At 44.0% G+C, this 20,634-nt stretch overlaps 2 protein-coding genes across 2 annotated transcripts; one reads left to right on the top strand and one right to left on the bottom strand.

The window, feature by feature from the left end:
* Nucleotides 1-77: 77 nt before the first annotated feature.
* On the top strand, nt 78-14,025 carry E2F5 (E2F transcription factor 5). The gene is made up of 10 exons (XM_029959291.1): nt 78-134; nt 354-410; nt 5,819-5,928; nt 6,146-6,307; nt 7,594-7,637; nt 9,371-9,435; nt 10,353-10,617; nt 11,318-11,518; nt 11,927-11,971; nt 13,294-14,025. Exons 1-10 carry the CDS (start codon nt 78-80, stop codon nt 13,401-13,403), a joined length of 1,116 nt encoding a protein of 371 aa, XP_029815151.1. The 3' UTR covers nt 13,404-14,025.
* RBIS (ribosomal biogenesis factor) lies at nt 13,985-19,210 on the bottom strand. The gene is given in 4 exon segments (XM_018078851.2): nt 13,985-14,154; nt 15,502-15,618; nt 19,093-19,176; nt 19,178-19,210. Coding segments are annotated over 4 exon segments (303 nt in total). The 3' UTR covers nt 13,985-14,085.
* Between the last annotated feature and the right edge of the window lie 1,424 nt (nt 19,211-20,634).

The raw sequence follows: 20,634 nt of genomic DNA, 5'->3' as shown, positions 1-20,634 counted from the left end.
ACTGTGGGCCGGCGGCGCGCTCCTCGCTCGGGCCGTTTGCTGTGGCGGAAGGCGGACCACGTGGTCCCCGCGGCGGCATGGCCGCGTGCTGGCCGAGGCGGAGGTGCGGCAGCAGCAAGCCGCCACAGAGAAGAGCCTGGGGCTGCTGAACCACCAAGTTTTCGTGTCGCTTGCTGCAGGATGGCCAGGACGGCGTGCTGGACTCAATAGCGGTTTTTGCGGGGCGGGGGGTAAGGCCCGCGGCACACGCCGTGCTGGGGGGCGGGCGGCGCAGCGCGGGGGCCGGGCTGGGCCGCCCGCGACCTCCACACCGGGACCTCCACCGGCCAGTGACGGGCTGAGGGATCCCGGAGGTGGCTGACAGCCGCCGCGATCGGCTAAAATACGCGTCCCGGCTCTTTGTCAGTAGGGTATAATGGGTACCGTGCATTAAATATAACTTATTGAGGGTGTTTTTATTCACTGTGTCCAGTTTTCGGCTCCTCAGTTCAAGAAAGAGAAGGAGCTACTGGAGAGGGTCCAGCAGAGGGCCGCAAAGATACTGAGGGTCTGGAGCATCTCTCTTATCAGGAGAGACTGCGGCAGCTGGGCCTTTTTAGTCTGGAGAAGACTTGAGAGCAAATTCATTAATGCATACAAATATTTTAAAGGCAGGGTACCAAGAGGATGGTGTGAGACTCTTTTCGGTGGTGCCCAGAGACAGGATGAGGAGCAGTGATCATGAACTAAAACACAAGAAGCTTCACCTCAACGTGAGAAAGAACTTCACACTGAAGGTGGCAGAGCACTGGAACAGGCTGCCCAGGGCAGTTGTGGAGTGTCCTTCTCTGGAGACATTCCAAACCCACCTGGATTCCTGTGTAACCTGCTCTAGGCCCTTGTTGGGGGTTGGACTAGATGATCTCCAGAAGTCCCTTCCAACCCTAATGATTTTGTGGGGTTTTTTTTACTGCACTACATTGCTCTCTGCACTGACTCTGTATGGACTGCTGTTTAAACCTGTTTCTCACCCACCCCCTTGATGTTCTCTTAGCAAGAGAAAACCATGTTGAAAACCAGACCATCTCCTTGTTATTTTTTATTATATGTGTATGAAAGATGCTGAATTGGCAGGGTAGGTGGCAAATCATCATCATCATGCCCCTCTGCAGCCAGCCTGCCACCTCTGATGCATGAGGGCATTTGGGCCGCGGTGGCTGGAACATCTTCCCAGTGATGCCAGGGGACCAGCCTGCCTTGGCCAGGTGCTTGTGCTAGGAAGTCGTTCTGTTGCAGGAGGGATTGTTGTGCAGCTTACTTTATTGTCTGTCATGTGCTGAGAGATGTTCCAGGTCAGTCTGAGAAACAAAACATACTCAGTTTGTAAGACATTGGGCCAAAAAGCTTGGCCTTAAAGTGCAAAAGAGGATTGATTTGAACAATGAAGTTGGGCTGAAGCGGGATGGAATAGTGTTTCTGGTTCTCTCTAGTGAGAAAGGTACCTACTCAGAGGGAATGGGTTGGTGGCACTGCAACCAGTTACAGACATTTCTGCTCAAGGCCCGCTGGAGACTCGTTTCTGAATTTGCTTTGTTGGAAGTAAATATGAACTACAGTGCATAAACCGTTGGTATTTCCATAAACAGCGAGTCAGAACATACATTTCTGTTAGTGCTTTTCTCATAAATAAGCTGCATATCTAAGGAAAAATAAAAAGCACGAGGCATGTGTGTGTTATGTCAGTGTGCTCAGGGAACTGAAGAACAACAGGCCAGTCTTGAAATGGAACGGAGTGTTCCAAGAAACAATCTGTGCAGTGAAAACCCTCAGGTGTCTCCCTGCTGATGGGTACTGACCATCTGATGTGCTGCAGGTTAGTATTTTCTGTAGCAAAACCAGCACTAGGAAAAAAATGTAATTTGGAAACAAATGTGTTTCCAGCTTTGTGATTTAGCAATTGAGAAGGAAAATCTGTTTCTGGGACATTTTCTGGTGATCTTTGAATACATCTATAAATATAGCTTACTGGTCTGGAAGAGGACACTTTGGAAATGTTTTAGTGCTGGACACTTCTCTGGTAACATCTGACAAATTGTGGGAGTGAAAGTGAGAATTTACTTGAAGTTTGAATTTTACAGTGTTTACTTTAAAATCGAACAGCTATTCTAGAATAATGATGTAACTGTCACTGAATAACCCTGTATAAAAAATCTAGTTATGGGATTAAACTTAAAACATTAAGGGATGAGATAGAAAAGAAAGAAAACAAAGTTCCTATCTGCAGCAACCCATGAATTGCAGGGAAGAGAGAAAAAGAGCAAGATGAGTGAATAAGGGATAAACCACCTGAAATGAAGCCCAAAAAATCATGTATTCTTTCAGTTCATAGCATACAGTTGCTTCTGCCTTGATTTCTTAAAGGGGCTTTGTTTTTGGCAGAATGCCATCCCTACTATAATGATGGTTAAGTAGTGTTCCTGATCATCAGTGCAAAAACATCAGGTATTCTAAGATGAACTTCTTTTTAGAAGTGTATTGATCAGGTGCAAATAACAACTTTCTTACACTTGCCCTACTCCACAGAAGAAAAACAGCCCGCCCATTAGATTTTACATTCCCTTAGTCTTTATGAATGCGATGATATTCAGTACTTATACTTACAGGTTGACAAGAACACCATCCAATTTAAAACTCCCACCAAACTGTTGTTAGCCTTCTTGGGGAGAAAATGTCATCTGCTAGTGGCACAGTGCAGAAGATGCAGGACCTCTTTCCTTTGACACTTGGCGAGCAAGCAGTCATTGCTGCCTAGTACTTTGTTAAGCTTCTTAATAATCACTCTGCCACGGTGTTCTATCCAATTCTTCTGCTCTTCGGATGTTAACACAGCAGATTTGCAGCTGATGATTCATGGTGCCTTTTGTCAGTTCTCAGGGAGCAAAGTTGTGTGAGGGCACAGACTCTCAGTTGCCTTTTTTTCTGGCTGGTGGTTTTATTTCTGGGCACGGTTTTGTGTGTCTCTGTGCATGCCTGCAGCTGGAACTGTGCTGAGCAGTGTGTTTTCTGTATTCCAGGAGCTGCACAAGCTGAATGCACACAGCACTGAAGCCCAGTGCTTATACGTTTTTCTTCTAGCTCTGTGAGACACTCATATAGTGTTTGTCTTGAATACATACGTAGTTAAAGTATGAAGAGATACTAGGAGAAATTACTAGAGTTCAGCAGTTTTACATTAGGAAGATTTTATGAAGGAACTCCAAATACAAATGATTCAGAGGAAGGAATGTGGAAGCTACATCCAGCCATGTTAGCAGGGCTGTTGTAGATGTCCCTTTCTTTACACAGGGTGAGAAATGATGTGTTTTAACAGTATTTTTGACAACAGGAGATTTGTCTCTTAGTTATTGAAGTCACTAGTGGGTGGTTTGTGTGGAAGACTGACCCATGTGCCTACCAGAAGGTGTCGCACTGATAACGCTAGAATGTCAAAGAGGAACTTTTCAATTCTTTTTAGAATATCTGTGAAACAGCCTGTTAAATTTTTAGAAGATCATTAGATTACAAGATGAGCACCAGAAAGGTAGTGAATGGCTGGATTAAACCTCCCAGTTTGGGAACTGGCCCCAGCTTCTTTGTTGGAATTCTTGTTTTAAGTAGTTGAACTTTGTAGCAGTGATTGAATTATATACAGGGCTAGTCACACCAAATACATATGTAACTGTGTCCTTCATTTTCCTATGAAATAAACCCCTGTCCTGGGGTTCCGGAGCTTGGTTTGCAGCAGTGGTAAATTTCTGCTGCTGGTGTTAATGGAGCTGTGCTTTGGGCATACAAAATGCAATAACATTTAGAGTAGAACAGTTACTCCAACTTTGAAACATCTGGAATTGGGTACTCAAAATTAGTGACTTTTATTTAAAGTCTTAAGCTTTGGTATCATAGCTACAAATTTATGTACATTGGTATTTTTTACTACCAGCACATCTTGAAAATACATTAAGATTAATGAAGCATTTACATTTTGTAGACAGGCCTTTGAGAAAATTTCAAGAGGCAATTAAATTTGTCTGCAGAGCAGTTTTTTCATTGTTCAAACTAGGAGCGGTAGACTAAGTTCTTGGTCAATATGTAGAGCAATGGGAAGAGAGCAGAAAGTTGAATAGCAGCTGTTTAAGTGTATGTTGTTCATTCGTTGCACTGAATAATGTAAACAGCGTATAAAAATTGTGCCTCTGAAGACTGTGAGATACATGAGGTGCTGATTAAACATTGTACAGATGGCATCAGTTTTGTCACTGTCTAGATTCTTAAGGTTCTCTTGCAGTCCTTGGAAGCAGTGTGTATGTATGCAGCAAAAATAGCAGGTTAAGATAGCATGTGCATACCTGCTGATACAAGTGATTGAAGAGCCTGTTTCTTTGGAGAGAACTGAACTGTGCGCTTTTTATGTATTTGCATGTATTCTGTTTGATAAGAAAAGATTTTAGCAGACTGTTGCAGAAGACCATATGAAAGATAAATGTTGCTAAGGGTATCAGTAGAAACACTGTTTAGTGGGGTACATCACTGTCAAGGAGATGGAGCAGTGTTTATATCTCATAGCTATAAGAGTATTTTTTTAAATCTCCATTTTTTCATTTTGTCCTTTCAATTTTACTTAAGTAGAAAAATGAAAAAAAAAAGTACTACTAAGCAAATGGATTTGTGGTTGTCTCTCAAACATACATGCTTACAAAAACCATTAATTTAATAGATTGTTGGAAAAACTGAAATAAATCATTATCTTCCTATAGTGGAAATTAGTTTACCTTATGCATTAGTTCTAATTTGGGATGCAGAAGTCTTTGCCACCTATCCTTCTCTTTATTATTCTTCTAATTTTTTTAATACATATAATCCCTTGTAATTGTTGTATCTAAGTGTCCTGAGTAGCTACAAAGTCAGACTCCTCTTTGCTTTCTCTCCTTTTAGCTAATGTTCTTTGAACTTGACCTACCTTTCAGCATCAAAGAGCTGAGGGTGTGGAAGGCAGGAGTAGCTCAAGTTTGCTTATTTTATCTTAACTCTTTGCATCAGGTGCATAAAAGTCACCATGGAGAGAGATAAGGCATGAAGCAGAGTTTCCTCTTCCTGGTGCTCTGCTTTGCTCTGAGAGGTGAGCTGTGACAGCCCTCAGACACACTGTACAGATAGCTGAGTGTCAGTGGGACATGCCTGTGAGCTGTGCTAGTGTCCTGGTGCCTGTGGAGCTGTTTGTGGTGCTCAGGGTGACACTGAGTGAGCCCTTGTACACTGTGAGGTGGATTCGTGTGAGGACAATGATGGCCTGAAGTACTGCAGCTCTCCTTCGGCCACTTTGTGAAATTACAACCCTGTTGATTTGTATCCCAGTACTCCTGAAGCCAAACAAAAGCTTCAGTACTTTGTGTCAGCAAAAGGGATGGTAAACTTAGCATGTCCTTGGCTCGAGAGGATTGCCCCACTGCAGGGTGTTGCTGTCTGCCTTCCCTACTTTTTCCTACCTTCCCGAAAGAGCACTGCAAGCTCCTTCATGCAGTTGAACAGCACATGCTCCAGATACAGAACAAGGTCTTGGCAACCCATGTGAATATACCCTCCTTCCAGGGATGGCCTGCTGGCCTTCAGCAAAGTGACTCCTCCATGTGGTTTGCAGCACTACCTGCAGGTGCTGAACTTTAGAATTAGTGGTGGAATATCTGGCTCTTGAAGAGTGGAACCTTCTCCCTTCAGAATGACATTACATGGCATTTTTCCCAGGGAGTGGCTTAACTGTCTTTTCCTGCAGCATGCAAGTTGCTGATACTTGTTCTCTTGACAGGCTGCTGATACGCTTGCTGTGAGGCAGAAGAGAAGGATCTATGATATCACCAATGTTTTGGAGGGGATTGATCTCATTGAGAAGAAGTCAAAAAACAGCATTCAGTGGAAGTAAGCCATGTTAATTCTGCAAAATTTTCATATGCTCGAGAGCAACAAAAATTGCCTCTTTCCACTTCTGACTAGATATGACACCACAAATGCTCATTTCCTTCATATTGAATGTTAGTAGATTTTAAAAATGTTGAAAATAGACTTAAGAAATTATCATTGCCTGATTGCTTTAGACTTTTACTTGTGGTTTCATGAACCCTTTTACCTTTTTAAGAGGAGTAGGTGCTGGCTGCAATACAAAAGAAGTCATAGACAGGCTGAGGTATTTGGAAGCTGAAATTGAAGATCTAGAGATAAAAGAGAAAGAATTGGATCAGCAGAAACTGTGGCTTCAGCAAAGTATCAAGAATGTCATGGATGATTCTACAAACCACCAATATCCTTTTAAAGTAATTGTGTGCCTCTTGGAACTAGAATTAAAGCAACAGCTAAGGTGTAGGTAATTGATAAAGCATAATGTAGTCTCTTTTATCCAGAAGAAAGGTAAGGCAAATATTTTTTCAAGTTTTTCTCAAAGAAAGAAGATACAAATTTTATTTACATGGCTTTTTAAATTCTGTGACTGTGATTGGTAACATGAAAATAAGTTAGCATATATATATGTATTTTTAAGTCTGTAGTATAATCCTGGTGTCTTACTTCAATTATATGTCCCCCATTCACTTAAGAATTGGACTCAATGATCCTTGAGGGTCCCTTCCAACTCAGAGTATTCTGTGGTAGTCTATACTGCTTTCCAGCACTTGAATTTATACCTTATTACCACTGCTTTACATGAATCTGTTTTGTGTTGCTTCGTTCTCCTGCAAAGATTAGGCTATCACCGAAAGATAAATTGAGTTGACAGTGTCCTGAAACTTGTTGGGCTTGAAACTGGGAAAAAAAATCCTGTGTTTAGATAACCCATGAACAGAGATTTCTAGCTGCATAAGCATGTGCTTAGCTATCTTGCAAGATACTGGGCAAAACAGACACCTGAGACTGGGAGCAGGAAAGTGCCCTTCTTATAGAAACTGTAGCACCAGTGATAAATATTTAAATATTACGGGACTTGCTATACAGAAATTGGTTGTGTGAAATGGATTTTGTAGTAAAGGAGATTGAGGTTAGATGTTAGGAGAAACTTTGCTTTAGGAGAGCTAGCACTGGAATTGACCTCCCAGGGAGGTAGTGAATTACCCATCACTGGAGGTTTTCCAGAAGAGGGGAGGCAGACATCTGTCTGGAATGTCTGAACAGTGGGTCCTACCTTGAGGCAGAGGAATGGGATGGGAGATGAACTCTGAAGTTCCCTCTAGCAGTCGTTTTATGTGATTATGGGAAGTCCTGATACATACTTGAATTCTGTAGTGTCAGTGAGATAAGTGGTGGTCTTCAAAACAAGATTTTACATGTTCTCCCTGTTAGGATCTCTTCTCAAGCAAGCTACACAACTTTTTTCTTTTTGTATTTTCTTTGCAACTACAGGTTTTTTTCTTTAAAAGACGGAACTCTTCTATTTTTAACTATTCATTCTGAAAGACAAAAATTATGCTTTGATTACACCTCTGAGTAACAATAGTAACTTTATAGTTTAGACTCAGTTTGGACAAACTGCTTTTAAAGGGCAACACGTACCAGTTCTACGTTGCTTCAAGAAAAATGTTCCTTGACATACATTACATTTTCATATGTCACCCATGAAGATATCTGCAACTGCTTCAATGGTAAGTTGCTGCTGTTAGGCTGTATTTCTAAAGCAAGGGATTTCCTGATCTTCCTCTTGAAAAATGACTTGCTTTTTCCTTGCAAGTATTTTGAATTTAGAAGTACTCAGTACTGATGTCTCATAATGTTCAGGACTACCAAGTTCCGGCATTTTCTAGTTGTAGTTACAGATTGTACTGAATAGAAGCTCAGTTGGAGTCCTGGTTTCGGATGCCTGTTTTGGTATTCATACTTTGCAGCAGCTTGCCTCAGGCCATTAATGGAACCAGAGACAGGACATGTGGGTCCAACCCACCAAATGAACCAGACAGATCCAAATTTCATACAGTTTCTCTGGTGGCAGTTGTGGTCAGAGTTCCTGATGATGCTGTATAAATGGAGGCAGACAAAGTTCAATGATGGAGCTGCTAAATCAAAAGGATTCCTGTACAGGTTTGAAGAAACTGCCAAGAATTGCTGGCAGAGGTTACTACCCTTGACATTCTTTCCCGATCCCAGGGCACCCAAGGGAAGATTGTTGTTCAGCCTCCAGCTAGGCTTAGAACCATCTCAAGGAAGGCTGTTTTTTAATAAAAATGCAAGATTAGAAAACTACTGCAGTGTTTAACAAAAAGGAGCTGTAACTAAAAAGAATTGGCCATTACAAAACATGGAGGCACCTGGCATGGCACTCAGATAGTACTTCACCTAAGTGTCTTTTAGGAGGCAGAGAAAGAAAAGTGTTATTCCGAATCAGTTATGGACAGAGGGGAAAGGCAAGTGACCTGCAGTGTTGTGCCAGTTCTGTGGAAGTAATTGTGATTCCCTGACTTCAACCAACACATTTTAATGTGCATAGTAAGCCACAGGTGAGTCTGATAGCCAGCTCTTAATATCGCAGTTGTGCTTTGGAAGCTGTGAGCTTAGATACTTGGAAGTGCTGGCTTTGAAGATGATCATTAATACCTTTTCTTCCTTCTATTAAATCTTTGTAGTACCACCATTTGTCAAAGTCATAAAGTGAGCTAGACCAGAGAACTGATTTAGCTGAAGTAAGTCATATGAGGAGCAGCTGAGGGAGCTGGGCTTTAGCCTGGAGAAAACGAGGCTCGGGAGAGACCTTATCACTCCATACAACTACCTGAAAGGTGGGGGTCGGCATTTTCTCCCAGGCAACAAGTGATAGGATGAGAGGACGTAGCCTCAAGCTGGATTAGGGGGGATTCAGGTTGGACATCGGGTAGAATGTCTTCATAGTAGGGTTGTTAAGCATTGGAATAGACTGCCCAGGGATGGTAGAGTCACCATCCCTAGAAGTGTTCAAAAAATGACTGGACGTGACACTTTGTCTAGTTGACAAGAGGGTGATCAGTCACAGGTTGGACTTGATCTTGGAGGTCTTTTCCAACCTAAATGATTCTTTGATTCTGTGAAAAAATTAATTAATTAATTTTCACCTTATGTTACATATAAAACTAAAAGATAAACAGGTAAAGGAAATGGTAAATCTTGTACTGCTGTGAGAAAAGGTTCTTGCAACTATGACCTAAGTATTGGAATTCTGTGATTCATATCATGCAATATACTTGGATCTTACAGGTACTATGCAAGTCTTAGCACAAGTTTATATATGCTGAATTATGTATTTTAAGTGGTCTTAGAATATTACCATCTCTCATTTGAGGGGGTACCATGCAAGACTTAGGAAAACTATGCACACTTTACACTTATTTAAAAATTGCTTTTTAACCAGGAGATACACTCCTAGCAATTCAAGCACCTTGTGGTACACAGTTAGAAGTACCTACACCTGAAATGGTATGTACTGGTTTCTTGTTTACCTAAGTGTTCTAGAGGAACAGTGGAAAAGAGCTATCTTAGAGTGGAGGATTTATCTCTGTCCATGTGCAAGGGGAGGGGGGAAATAATTAGGATTGTTTCGGTTGAGAAGGGAGAGGCCAGATGGGAAAAAGTGGGTTTTGTACACCTATATGGTAACTGTCTTCTATTAAAACCAAGATACATTAGTGGGTTTTTTTACCATTTCTTCTTCTTTTTTTTTTAAATGTTGCAACTTTCCAAATTGTGCATAATTGTCATGAATTCCCTTGAGAATTCATGGATAGAGGCTTTTATCTGTCAAGTTTCTCCTTTACATTGTTAAAACGGATCTTTTACAAAAAAGCCTTTTAGATTCAGTGGTAGGTTTAGTTTAGATTTAGTCTCATGGTAGTAGACTAGATAGAGAAACAGAATGCAGTCTCACTTTAGCCAAAAGACTTAAATGGGTAAGATTAAAGTAGGAGGCCAAATTATTTACCTCTGTCCATCTTTATTTTTTTTTGTTGTTGCAGTGCTCAGTTTTAAATAGTGTTTACATAGTTGGGAGAGATCATTGTATGAAGCATGATAGCCACTCTGCTTGTAGAAGGCTGAAATTCACCTGAGAAGTTTCACAAGCTATTTTTAGTGAGGCTAAGCACAGTCTAATATCGTAAAAGCATGCCAAGCTAGAGCCATGAAGCTGATCAGTGGTACTATCTTTGTCCGTCTCTGCCGAAATCAGTTCAGGCAATGGTAAGGTTCTCTGCAGGACCCAAGTTAGCAGCTGTGATGTTGGGCTTTATTTTTTTTTTTTTTGTCAAGGACCAAAACAGCTGAACTTAGTCTTCATCACCTTGTACAGTGTCGAGTTCTCAAGGAACAGTAACTTTCATAATACACCACCTTTACAGGGACAGAATGGACAGAAGAAATACCAGATCAATCTTAAAAGTAGTTCAGGACCTATCCATGTGCTGCTTATAAATAAAGAATCAAGCTCCTCCAAGCCCACGGTGTTTCCGGTTCCTCCGCCCGATGACCTTGCACAGCCCTCATCTCAACCTGCAGCTCCAGCAACTCCACTTAAACCCACTACAGCTCCCTCAAATCCACCAGAACATGACCTGAACCAAGGACGAGAGTTACCACAAACACCAGCTGCGGACACACGATCAGGTGGATCCAGGGTTTTTCCTCCCTCCAACGGGGTGGGGAGGAAGGCAGCTAGAGGGAAAGAAGAAACTGTTAGGAAAGGTGATAGACAAAGGAAAGTTCAAGAATTTGCACAGCATAGCAGCTGTCTGTTGACAAACTTCTCCAAGGGCTTACTAACAGCTCTCAGGAGGTTACAGAGACCCCTCTTCCTCTTCTGTCCGGTGAAACACATTCTTCCCTCGTAGCTTATCATCTTATATTGAACAGGTTTTGGATATAATCCTGTTGGTTATTCTGAGGTGCTTCTCCAGAATGCAGTATGGAGCAAAATTGCAAACCTCTGATGGAGGATATTATTTGAAACATGTACCTTTTAATGAGACTGATAATACAGGCATCAGTTCCAGCTTTTGTGCCACAGTGTCATTTACCTTCTTCCACACAGAGTGAGAGACTGCCTGAATATCAGGTATTTTTTTCATAGTAATGGTAGGGTAATAGAAAAAGATGTAAGAAAATGCTGTGAGTGGTACAACAGTTCTGAGGGTCCCGATTAACCTTTATTAACCTTTAATTAATTAACTAATTAAGTTGTGCCTGTGCCTGTGGAACGGGGAGACTCCTCGCACCTGATCCCAGACACTGGCCATGTTCCCAAAGACAAAACTGGGTGCAGATGCTTTGTGTTCCATGTCTCCATAACATGCCTTTCTGTACGCAGATGGCAGTGTGCAGCAGGACAGCGCGGCCCCTGCAGCCCCCTACTCCAACCTTCCGGAGCTGGCGCTGTACCCCAGCCTTTCAGGAGACGGTGCCCAAGCCTCAGCCATCTCCAGTGACTACCAGGGCTTGCTGCCTCTGGATGTCAACTGTATTCTCAAGCCAAACTCATTTGACATTGCAAAGATGGAGGAGCCCACAGGTAGGGAGCAGTAGTTCCTGTTTGAATGTTTATACTGGTTTCTTGAGCCCTTCTTTGCGACCAAGTTACCAATGAGTTACAGGCAAAATGACAGGCCTCTGTTTATCTCCTGGTGAAGCCACTGAGCCAGCTCTCAGTAGCAAACTCATTTTGAGCAAACGAGTTTCTCTGCCACCAAGTAAGCTTCATGTTGTATATGGCTCTAGGGTTATAAGAGATCAGTGGAAGAAGTGTAGTGTGTGTGGGGGGAAGTGAGGGATGGCATGCTATGTCTGCAGCTCCTACACTGCATGAGCCACACTGTTCTTTGCAGTTCAGTATTTTAATGCAGATAATATGTGTTGACTTCTATAAACACGTATTAAAAAACCCCTACATATATAAAGCATGTGCTCCTGTCTTTCACAGGAAATATCAGTGGGGATATTATTGATGAACTCATGTCTTCTGACGGTAAGTATTTAGCATCTTTTCTAATAATCACAAGTAGTAGCATGGGTTTTGTGTGAACAGCACTTAGGAGGCATATGTTAAATCTGATGACAAGACTCAGTATGAAACTACTTCTTTTCCCTGTATTGCCTCCTCTGTCATTCTTGTCTTTTCTCCCCTTTCTATTCCTTGCAACAGTTTAACCGTCAAAATATGAAAACCTTAATCCAACAAGCACTTACATGCATGAATAACCCACCAGTCCTTAATTCAGGGACAAAGAAAGAACAGGCTGATGACTAGTGTGCTGCCTTAAAAAAAAAAAAAAAACCTTAAAAAAAATCTGTTTTAATTCTTTTCTGCCTCAGGCTTCCTGCAGGTGCTTTAAATAAATATTTCAGAACATAGTTACATGCCTGTGTGCAGAGTGATACGTGGCTTGCTGCGGTACACTAACAGAACAAACGTTACCCTTTTCTGCTGTTGCACTCAGTGGCCATAAGAGTGCAGCACTGAACCACAGCTGCTAAGTTCATGTGCTCCTGCCTCTCTGCTCAGTCTCTCTGAGGTGCCAGGCAAAGAGGTGAGCTCAGCTGGTGTTGTTCCTTTTGCCCTGTGCTCTGTAAGCAGCCTGTGCTAATATCTGCCCTCCAAGCAGACAACCTCAGGCTCCTGCAGAAAGAGATGTGTAATTATAAGATATGAGGTACAAGATGGGATTCTGTGAATGTGCCAATATATGGTCAAAATGGAAACAGTCTCCGCTTCTAGGGCAGGTACAGCACGCCCAGCTCATCTACACTATGTCAGAGTTCCTGCGGTGCCACATGAGGGCTGAGGCTTCTCTTCTTGCATTCCCGCCACAAAGACAGCTTCAAGTCCATGCTTGAAATGCAGTGCACAGAAAAACTGCTAGCCTTCATTTCCCCTCTGTAAAATAGGGATAATAGTAACTTCCTGACTTATTTGAAGGCAGATATATGCAATATTGTAACAAGAAAAAGGAATATAAATTATGGCTTTCTCATGAAAGTTTTCAAAAGCTGCTCAGGAGCTCTTTTGCTGCAGGAGAAATTAAACCCATATTCCACAGCTGTCGCTCCATTCCAGCAAACTCAGTTAAAATACCAAGCAAAAAATGGTAGATAGGTCACTTACTGCCTTAGTTTGAGTGCAGTACAGATATTCACAGTATGCATCCTAGTGTGCTTTTCAGATTATCAAGACTATTTTAATTATGAAGACTAACCTTTGTACTGGTGATGACAAACATACTGAATGATGAGATAGGGCTGATATTCCAAAAGTGTTTTAATTTAAACTAAACTATTCCTGCTTTACAGTTTTTCCTCTCTTACGACTCTCTCCTACTCCCGGAGATGACTACAACTTTAACCTGGATGATAATGAAGGAGTCTGTGATCTCTTTGATGTGCAGATACTAAATTATTAGATATTGTGTCAACCAGACTACTTATCTACCTCTAACTATAACATTCTAGACTTCTTCATAACCTAAGTATTTGAATAATGAATGTATAACTTCTTAGTTCACTGACTCTGGGAGTATATTTCCTTTTGCTTCCTTTAACTACTTCACAAAACAAATTCAAGAACAAGAAAAAAGGGCTCTTATCAAAAATTCTGGCACTTTTTCACCCAAGTGTTCTCTGTGTAATCCAATTATTTGAAGCTTTCTTTAGTAAGAAAAGCAAAAATACTTTTTAGCCTTTGATCATTTTCTAAAAAATGATTAGGCTTCTTGCTCACAGTTAACAGCGTTTTCTTTGAAGCTTTACTGCCAAGAAGCTTTGTATATTCTTTTTTAACCTTTCAAACAATTTTGAAGCTTTCACTGCCAAGTTGAAAAGTGAAGGGTATCACCTTGAGTTATGCTAAATTGTTTCAGTGAACCAATTTTGTGAAGTGCCTTCTGTTTTAGCACTTTAAGTTTCTCACACTGACTTCTGACATTCCACTTTCCTAGATGACAGGAAAGGTCTGTTTGTAGTTTGTATTAAAGTGTGCCAATACTTGTATATTAACAAGATTTTTTTTTAATAAAATTCTTCAAATAAACCCATCAGTGTTTGTGATCTTTCATTTCTTGCAATCCCTTCATTGTCCATTTTACATTACAACTGAGATAATAGGTTTGTAGCAGCATCCACATTTGCTGGTTCCTCTTCCAGATTTGTGGAAACCTGAAAAAAAAAGTTTCAGTTTAAAGTAGAAAGCAATTTCTTTTTACTCTGCTTGAAAAAAACCCAAACTAATAAATACCCATTGTCTAGAAGATTAGTTTGTCTTTTATATATTTAATTTAGGCTAATTTTGCAGTCATACTTCAATAATTTGGGGGGATTACAGGATTCACTAAACTTAACAGATAAGCTGACAACGCTTTATGCAGGAGGAATACAAAGTGTCATGCCAGTAACAACATACATGGCACAGAGACAGGCTCACCTTTTAGTTCAGAACTGCTCTTGACATTTTTACAACTTTGGAGAAAATACTATTACAGCCCGGGTCATCAAACTAGGCATTGTCATGTACAGCCCTACTAGCACAGGAGCAGCAGTAAAGTCTGAATTCTTGGAGGAATAAATAGCAAGCCAGCAGGGACAGGGCCACTGGCACCAACTGCCTTGAAATCCTTGCTCAGCCTCATCCTGTACTGAGAGCACTGTCACTTATGTTTCATTTTTCCCTCAGCCTCTTCTTAACGTATTTGACACTTGTTTCATCACTCACAGCCATACAGAAATCTGATCACCTCAGGCACAGGAAGTAATAGTGAACTCATGTCCACATCTCCAAACAGCTCCTCCTTCTGACAGCCAGCATGGATTCATCTGTACCTCATCCTGGCCTGCTGCTTTCTCTCTCCCCAAAACTGCCCAGAGCATCAGAAGGAGTCAGCATAAAGAGTTTATATGGAGGAACTTGTCAGGAATTAAACTCTGTAAATTAATTCTTGTGTAAGATTGCATGTAGCCCTGTATAAAAAACTAAACAAAGGAAGGCAAGTGAAACACTGTCTTGAACCCTAAGCACTGCAGGCAAAACCTCTAGTACAGAAATTGCTGGTTTAGGTGTTGGTACTTCTGATGAGGGAACATGAAGGCCTAGGCATCAGGAACAGAGAGAGACAGAGCTGTCTGTTCCAAAGCACTGTCCGGTGCTTCAGGTTGGGAACATCCAGGTTCATCCTCTCAGTGTCTATTCATGGGGAGACATAAGTCTCAAATCAAAGAGCTGGGACTAACTTTAAAAAAATAATTTAAAACCAGCTGGAATAATTTAAAACTATGTTTTGGAAGCATGCTTCAGCTTGGCTGCCCACCCTCTTCTCTCTGTAGTAGTTATATAGCATTTGAATATGCTAACCAGGTTTCAGCATTACCACACAAATAAAATTAATAAAACTGGCTTTATAGCTTTAAAGCAATTGCACAAATTGCCTCTAGTCTTAGAGCCAGAATATAATGCTTTAAAAACACACATATTCCTTTCAGTCTCCTCAGATTTTTACAAAGGGAAATTACCTGTTGAGTCTTCTGAGGTTCTGCTGAGGTGCCTTTCGATAGCTGCTGCACTTCTTTCTGAACTTCAGCAAATGCTTTATTTATTGCACTAACTTTTTCAGCATTTTTAATGTTTATCTGGGAGGGAAAAAAATACACACATTGGTATTTTTAACAAAAATTCCACCGACATGTGAAATTGCACCATTTTTCTTCAAGTATTATGCAGACAGTATTATATTTCTCTCTTCCAGTATTGCTCTTCAGTATGTGTATCTGTTACTTAATTAGGCCACCTAGTCCTGCACTAATAAATTTAAAAGGGAGAAAGTAGTTAAACTTTATTCTATTGGAATGGGAGCCCACAATGATCCAGAAACAGAACACAGAGAAAACAAAAGCCAGGCTGTAGACAGGCCCTGCTATATTATATATAAATTGTCTCTGCTGCTCTTTCCTCCTCAGTGGGAGGACTCCTCACACTCTGCCCTTGGTCCAACGTGAGGTCCCTCCTATGGGAGACAGTCCTTCATGCCCTTGTCCAGTGTGAGTCCTTCCCACAAGCTCCAGTTCTTCACAAACTGCTCCACCATAGGTCCCCTGTGGAGTCCCACGTCCTGCCAAGAGCCTGCTCCAGCATGGGCTCCTCTCTCCATGGGCCCACAGCTCCTGCTAGGAGCCTGCAACTTCCCACAGGGTCACAGCCTTCTTCAGGCACCCACCTGCTCCAGCATGGGGGCTGCAAATGGATCTCTGCTCCATCATGGACTTCCATGGGCTGCAGGGACACAACCATGGTATTCCCCACAGGCTGCAGGGGAATCTCTGCTCTGACACCTAAAGCACCTCCTCCCACCCCTTCTTCACTAACCTTGATGTCTGCAGAGCTGTTTCTCTTACAAATTCCCACTCCCCTGTTCTGACTGCTGCTGGTGTTGCACAGGTGTCCCCCCCATTTCTTAACTACATTATCTCACAGGCACTGCCAGTCCCTGCTGGGCTCAACCTTGGCCAGTGGTGGGTCTGTCCTGGAGCCGACTGGCATTGGCTCTGTCAGACACAGGGGAAGGTTCTGGCAGCTCCTCACAGAAATCACCCCTGTAGCCCCTCAAACCCAATACAATTTGTAAATGATTTTACCATTTTGAATTTCTTCCAGTAGTTTGCCTTTCAACATCACACCTTGCATCCTACTTGTTGGTCTGGCCAACGCCTACCAGATTTTGCCACATTTTTTTAAAGAAACTCTATGGCTGTAGCAGACCAGGATGTGTATCTCTGGGCATCTCAGCCTCATTTTTAGCCTAAGTCTACCTTATAAGTTATTTAATCAAAGATGCTTGCTTTTAAACGGAAAGAGCTAAAATACGGACATGTGCTATGCTTTGGAGGCAATTATCCACGGTAGAGGAGCAAGGTGGATGCAAGGGGGCATAAACTCTTTCACCACTGCAGCTGGTCTCACCCCTAGCACCTGTTTCTTTCAATGTCTGGAATGGGACCATAGCCAGATAATGGCCTTTTACATTGCAAATGTTCCAGAAGCACACTCATAAGTTTTCAGGCAACCCCAAATTTCAGGATACCTACTGTTGCTAAAGGCTAACCCTATAATTCACCTCTCAGCATTTTACACAGGCAGAAGCAAACCATGCATACTTATTTTGCTTTCAAAGCCTCCATAACTTCAGAGCATGCTTACATTAACAATAATTCCATTTATTCTGAGTGACCAAGAGAACCAGTATTAAGAAAGCAGTGGCAAGAGGCTGATAAAACAGGCCTACTCAGATTGGCACTTTAATCCATAATAACTTGGACAGTGGCTGTAGAAATACAGACCCAGCTCCAATCGGAGGAGGGACTGTGGGTAACACAATCGACAAAGACCTTGGGCTTCCCATCAAGGCTTGTCACCATCTTCCAGCTTCACAGGGGTGTTAAAAGGATCCAGTCAGTTTCAATACCTAATTTCTCAGCTGCTCAGGCAGGACTCCTCCATAGAAAGAGGCTCTATAGCTGGCATAGGTATCTACATCAAAAGTTGTCTGAATAGTTATAATGGGATTTTAGCTATTAAAGAATAAATGTATTTTAACAATTTTTTTTCTGAGCGTCTTCCTATACTGCTTAATAAGTAAATCCTATTAAGCCCAAAGGCTTCATGCATTAAAGAATACAGCTTCAAACACAGAGAATAAAATTTTACTCCTAACAAGCTCCTGACTTTTCATGAATATGGTTTTAAACCTGTTTCTCCCTTTGTTATACAGAACACTCTAGACTAAGAGGAGATGCGACGCCAACAACATGAAATTGTTATTTCCAAAGTTTGTTAAATTCCAGTCTGTTCACCAGATTAATTTGTCAAGTGGCTTTGGCTCGCAGGAGGAAATCAGAAACAGCCTTTTCTTAAGAGCTGTTTAGCTCTGTTTGTCCAGCAGACTGCAACTGCATCGAACAGGAACATTAAGCCACTAAATGTTCTGCTTTTATTACTTTTATTATCTGATGCCTTCCTATAGGGACAGCTGAACTCTCAGAACACACACCTCAGGCTGGAGGCAGGGTTTGAGGAGAAGATACCACATAATGACTCACTGCTACCAATAGGAAAACTCTTTCTTAGATCACCCCCCCATTCCCTCTTCCCCTGCATCGCTCCCAGCTCTGTGACCCACTCTCTCCCTCCTCTGGGCTGTGCTCCTCTCCAGACATGAAAATGACAGAATAATATTTTTGCTTCTTTACTTTTTCATTGCTTTAGTGTGTTAACTCACAGAAGCATCTGCAGAGCATCTGCAGCCCATCTAAGCTGCAAGAAGAAGTCAAAGAGGAATTAAAAGCAAAACATACAACAGTGTGTGTTCCTAGATCTGTTCACTGCATCTTACTGACACGGTTTTACTTGACAGCTGAGGCAAATAAACAGCTACTGGATCAGAAGAAGCTCCATCCTTTCTAGTTCTCCCCCACCAAAATGTTTCTCTTTGCACTCATTCATAAATAAGCTTGTTCAACTCACCAACCCAGCCCATAAAAATCCAAACTGCATTTTTAATTGCTTTTGCTGCTGATTTAGCAAGTTGAATCACCTAGCAGGTGATGAGTTTCCGAGCTAGCATCAAGGAGAGCTGTGGAAACAGAGCCCAGAGCCTGGGGCTGGGTTTGGGAACATGATGGAAAGGAGCAGGACGTGCTGCTAATACGGCCCAGTGAACGTGAACTCACTGAACTGCTGATGCTCCCTTTAGCATCGCATTCTCTAGGACACGCCGAGATGCCATCAGACATTTCCCAAATAACACCTGTCAGGAAGAACCACTTGAAATCTTCTCTGGCAGATGCTGCAGATCAGTCAGATAAACTCCCTGCTCTTCTCTTTTTGCAGATTATGACATCCACATATAAACCTGATTTAGGGTGAAAACCGTGCGCTTTGCCACTCTGCCCGGACGCACACTGTCCCCAGAACAGCTCGATTTAATCAGTCCCGAGAACTTTCCGCGCCCCTCAGCGAGGCCTAACAGGAGCAAATCCCGCGGGGCCGAGGCCTCCCGTAGCGGGACTGGGCCCTCCCCCGCGGTGGGACGGCACCTCCGCGCCACTCACCTGCTTCAGCGCGGAGGTGACGGGCCTCGCCTTGCCCTTGCCTTGGCCTGAGGCGCCGCTGCGGGCGATGCGGAACACGCTGCCCGGCCTTGGCGGCCCCGCCGCGGCTCTTCGCCATGGCGGCGGCTCCGGGGGCGCGGTGACGTCACACCCGGGGCGTGGCGTCGGAAAGCCGCCACCCCCAGCGCTGCCAGCGGGGGCGCAGCGCCGGGCGCGGCCGCCAGGGGGCGAGCGCCGCCTCGGGCGGGCACCGCGGGAGCGGCGTGCCTCTTCCCTGTCCTTCCACTTCCCTGTTCCATTCCTTCCCCTTCTCTGGCCCTTACCTGCCCCTTCCCCTGCCCTTTCCCGGCCCAGCATGGCCCCGTCCTCGGCCCCGGTCCCGGCCCTGCCTGCCGTTCCCGCGCTTTCCCAGCCAGGTTTCCCGGCACGGAAAGGCTGAGAGCTCCGTGCGGCGCGCACGCCGCCGGCTGAGCGCCGAGTCCCGAGCACCGCGTTGCCCAAAGCACGTGCCCGCGGGCAGCACCCGGGGCGATGGTATAAAAGAATAAATGCCCAGTGGGTTGTGGGGACACTCTCCTGCCTCCACGGGCCCCGCTTGGGAAAAGGTGGAATCTTTCTGCGGCCGGTTCCAAAGGGAATTGGGTTCGCTCCCCTGGGAGTAAGGCGGGAGAGGATGCAGCGGTGCGCGCTTCGCTTTACTTTCGGGAGGGGCGGGGGTGAACCCAAGAGTGGAAACAACTTTCCCATCTTTTCGCACAACTCGTGCTGTAGTGGGACGGGGACTGGCGGAGGGACAGCACCTTCCCTCTGTTAGAGCGGGCCCTGGAGAGATGGCACTGCAATCCCGGGCGGCCCCGACGGTGCTGGGCGCACGCTGGGCGGTGGAGGCTTGGGCCGAAAGCCGGCACGGATGGGCCGGGAAGCCGAAGCGCCGCAGGCTCCTTATCAGCGCGCCGAGGATCGGGGCGTCGCCGCCGTCGCCTTCAAATCGGGCGCAGCCGCCTCTCCCGTCCCAGCCCGTCCCATCCGTCCTGTCCAGCCCGTCCCGTCCGTCCTGTGCCGGCAGGAGAGCAAGCCATGCTGCAACTGGATACGACGAGCACAACGGTAGGGAGCGGCAGGCGGGGGGTCGTCGGGCGGCCGGCGGGGGTCCCCCCGAGGGCACCTCCCGCCGCCGGGCTCGGCAGCTCCCGCGCCCGCGGGAAAGCTGGATGAGCTGAGATGCTGTCGAGGCTTTGCAGCGTGAGAGCGAGCAGATTTTTGTCTCGGCATTCTGCAAGGCAGGCGGCTGAGAGAGGTGTCCGTGCGTGAGGCATCGCCTGCAGAGTCGGGCCGGGGCTTGGCTCGAGTCGGGTCTGTCGCGTTCCCGGTCGCGATTTCGTTTGCTCGTGTACATGAACAGTTGCGTGTGCACATCGAGTACTTGTTGAACAGTCACACTGATCGGAGCTGCTGTATAGGCAGTGCCTTTCTGATTCCAGCTGTTTTCTGCTTCTGTTACACGGTGGGAAATCTCGGTTACTAGAATTGGTCATTTAAATG

The sequence above is a fragment of the Manacus vitellinus genome, unplaced genomic scaffold (genome assembly GCF_001715985.3).
Source record: "Manacus vitellinus isolate BGI_N305 unplaced genomic scaffold, ASM171598v3 scaffold_1_pilon, whole genome shotgun sequence".
Classification (NCBI taxonomy): Eukaryota; Metazoa; Chordata; class Aves; order Passeriformes; family Pipridae; genus Manacus; species Manacus vitellinus.
This window is presented reverse-complemented; position numbering and strand designations above follow the sequence as displayed.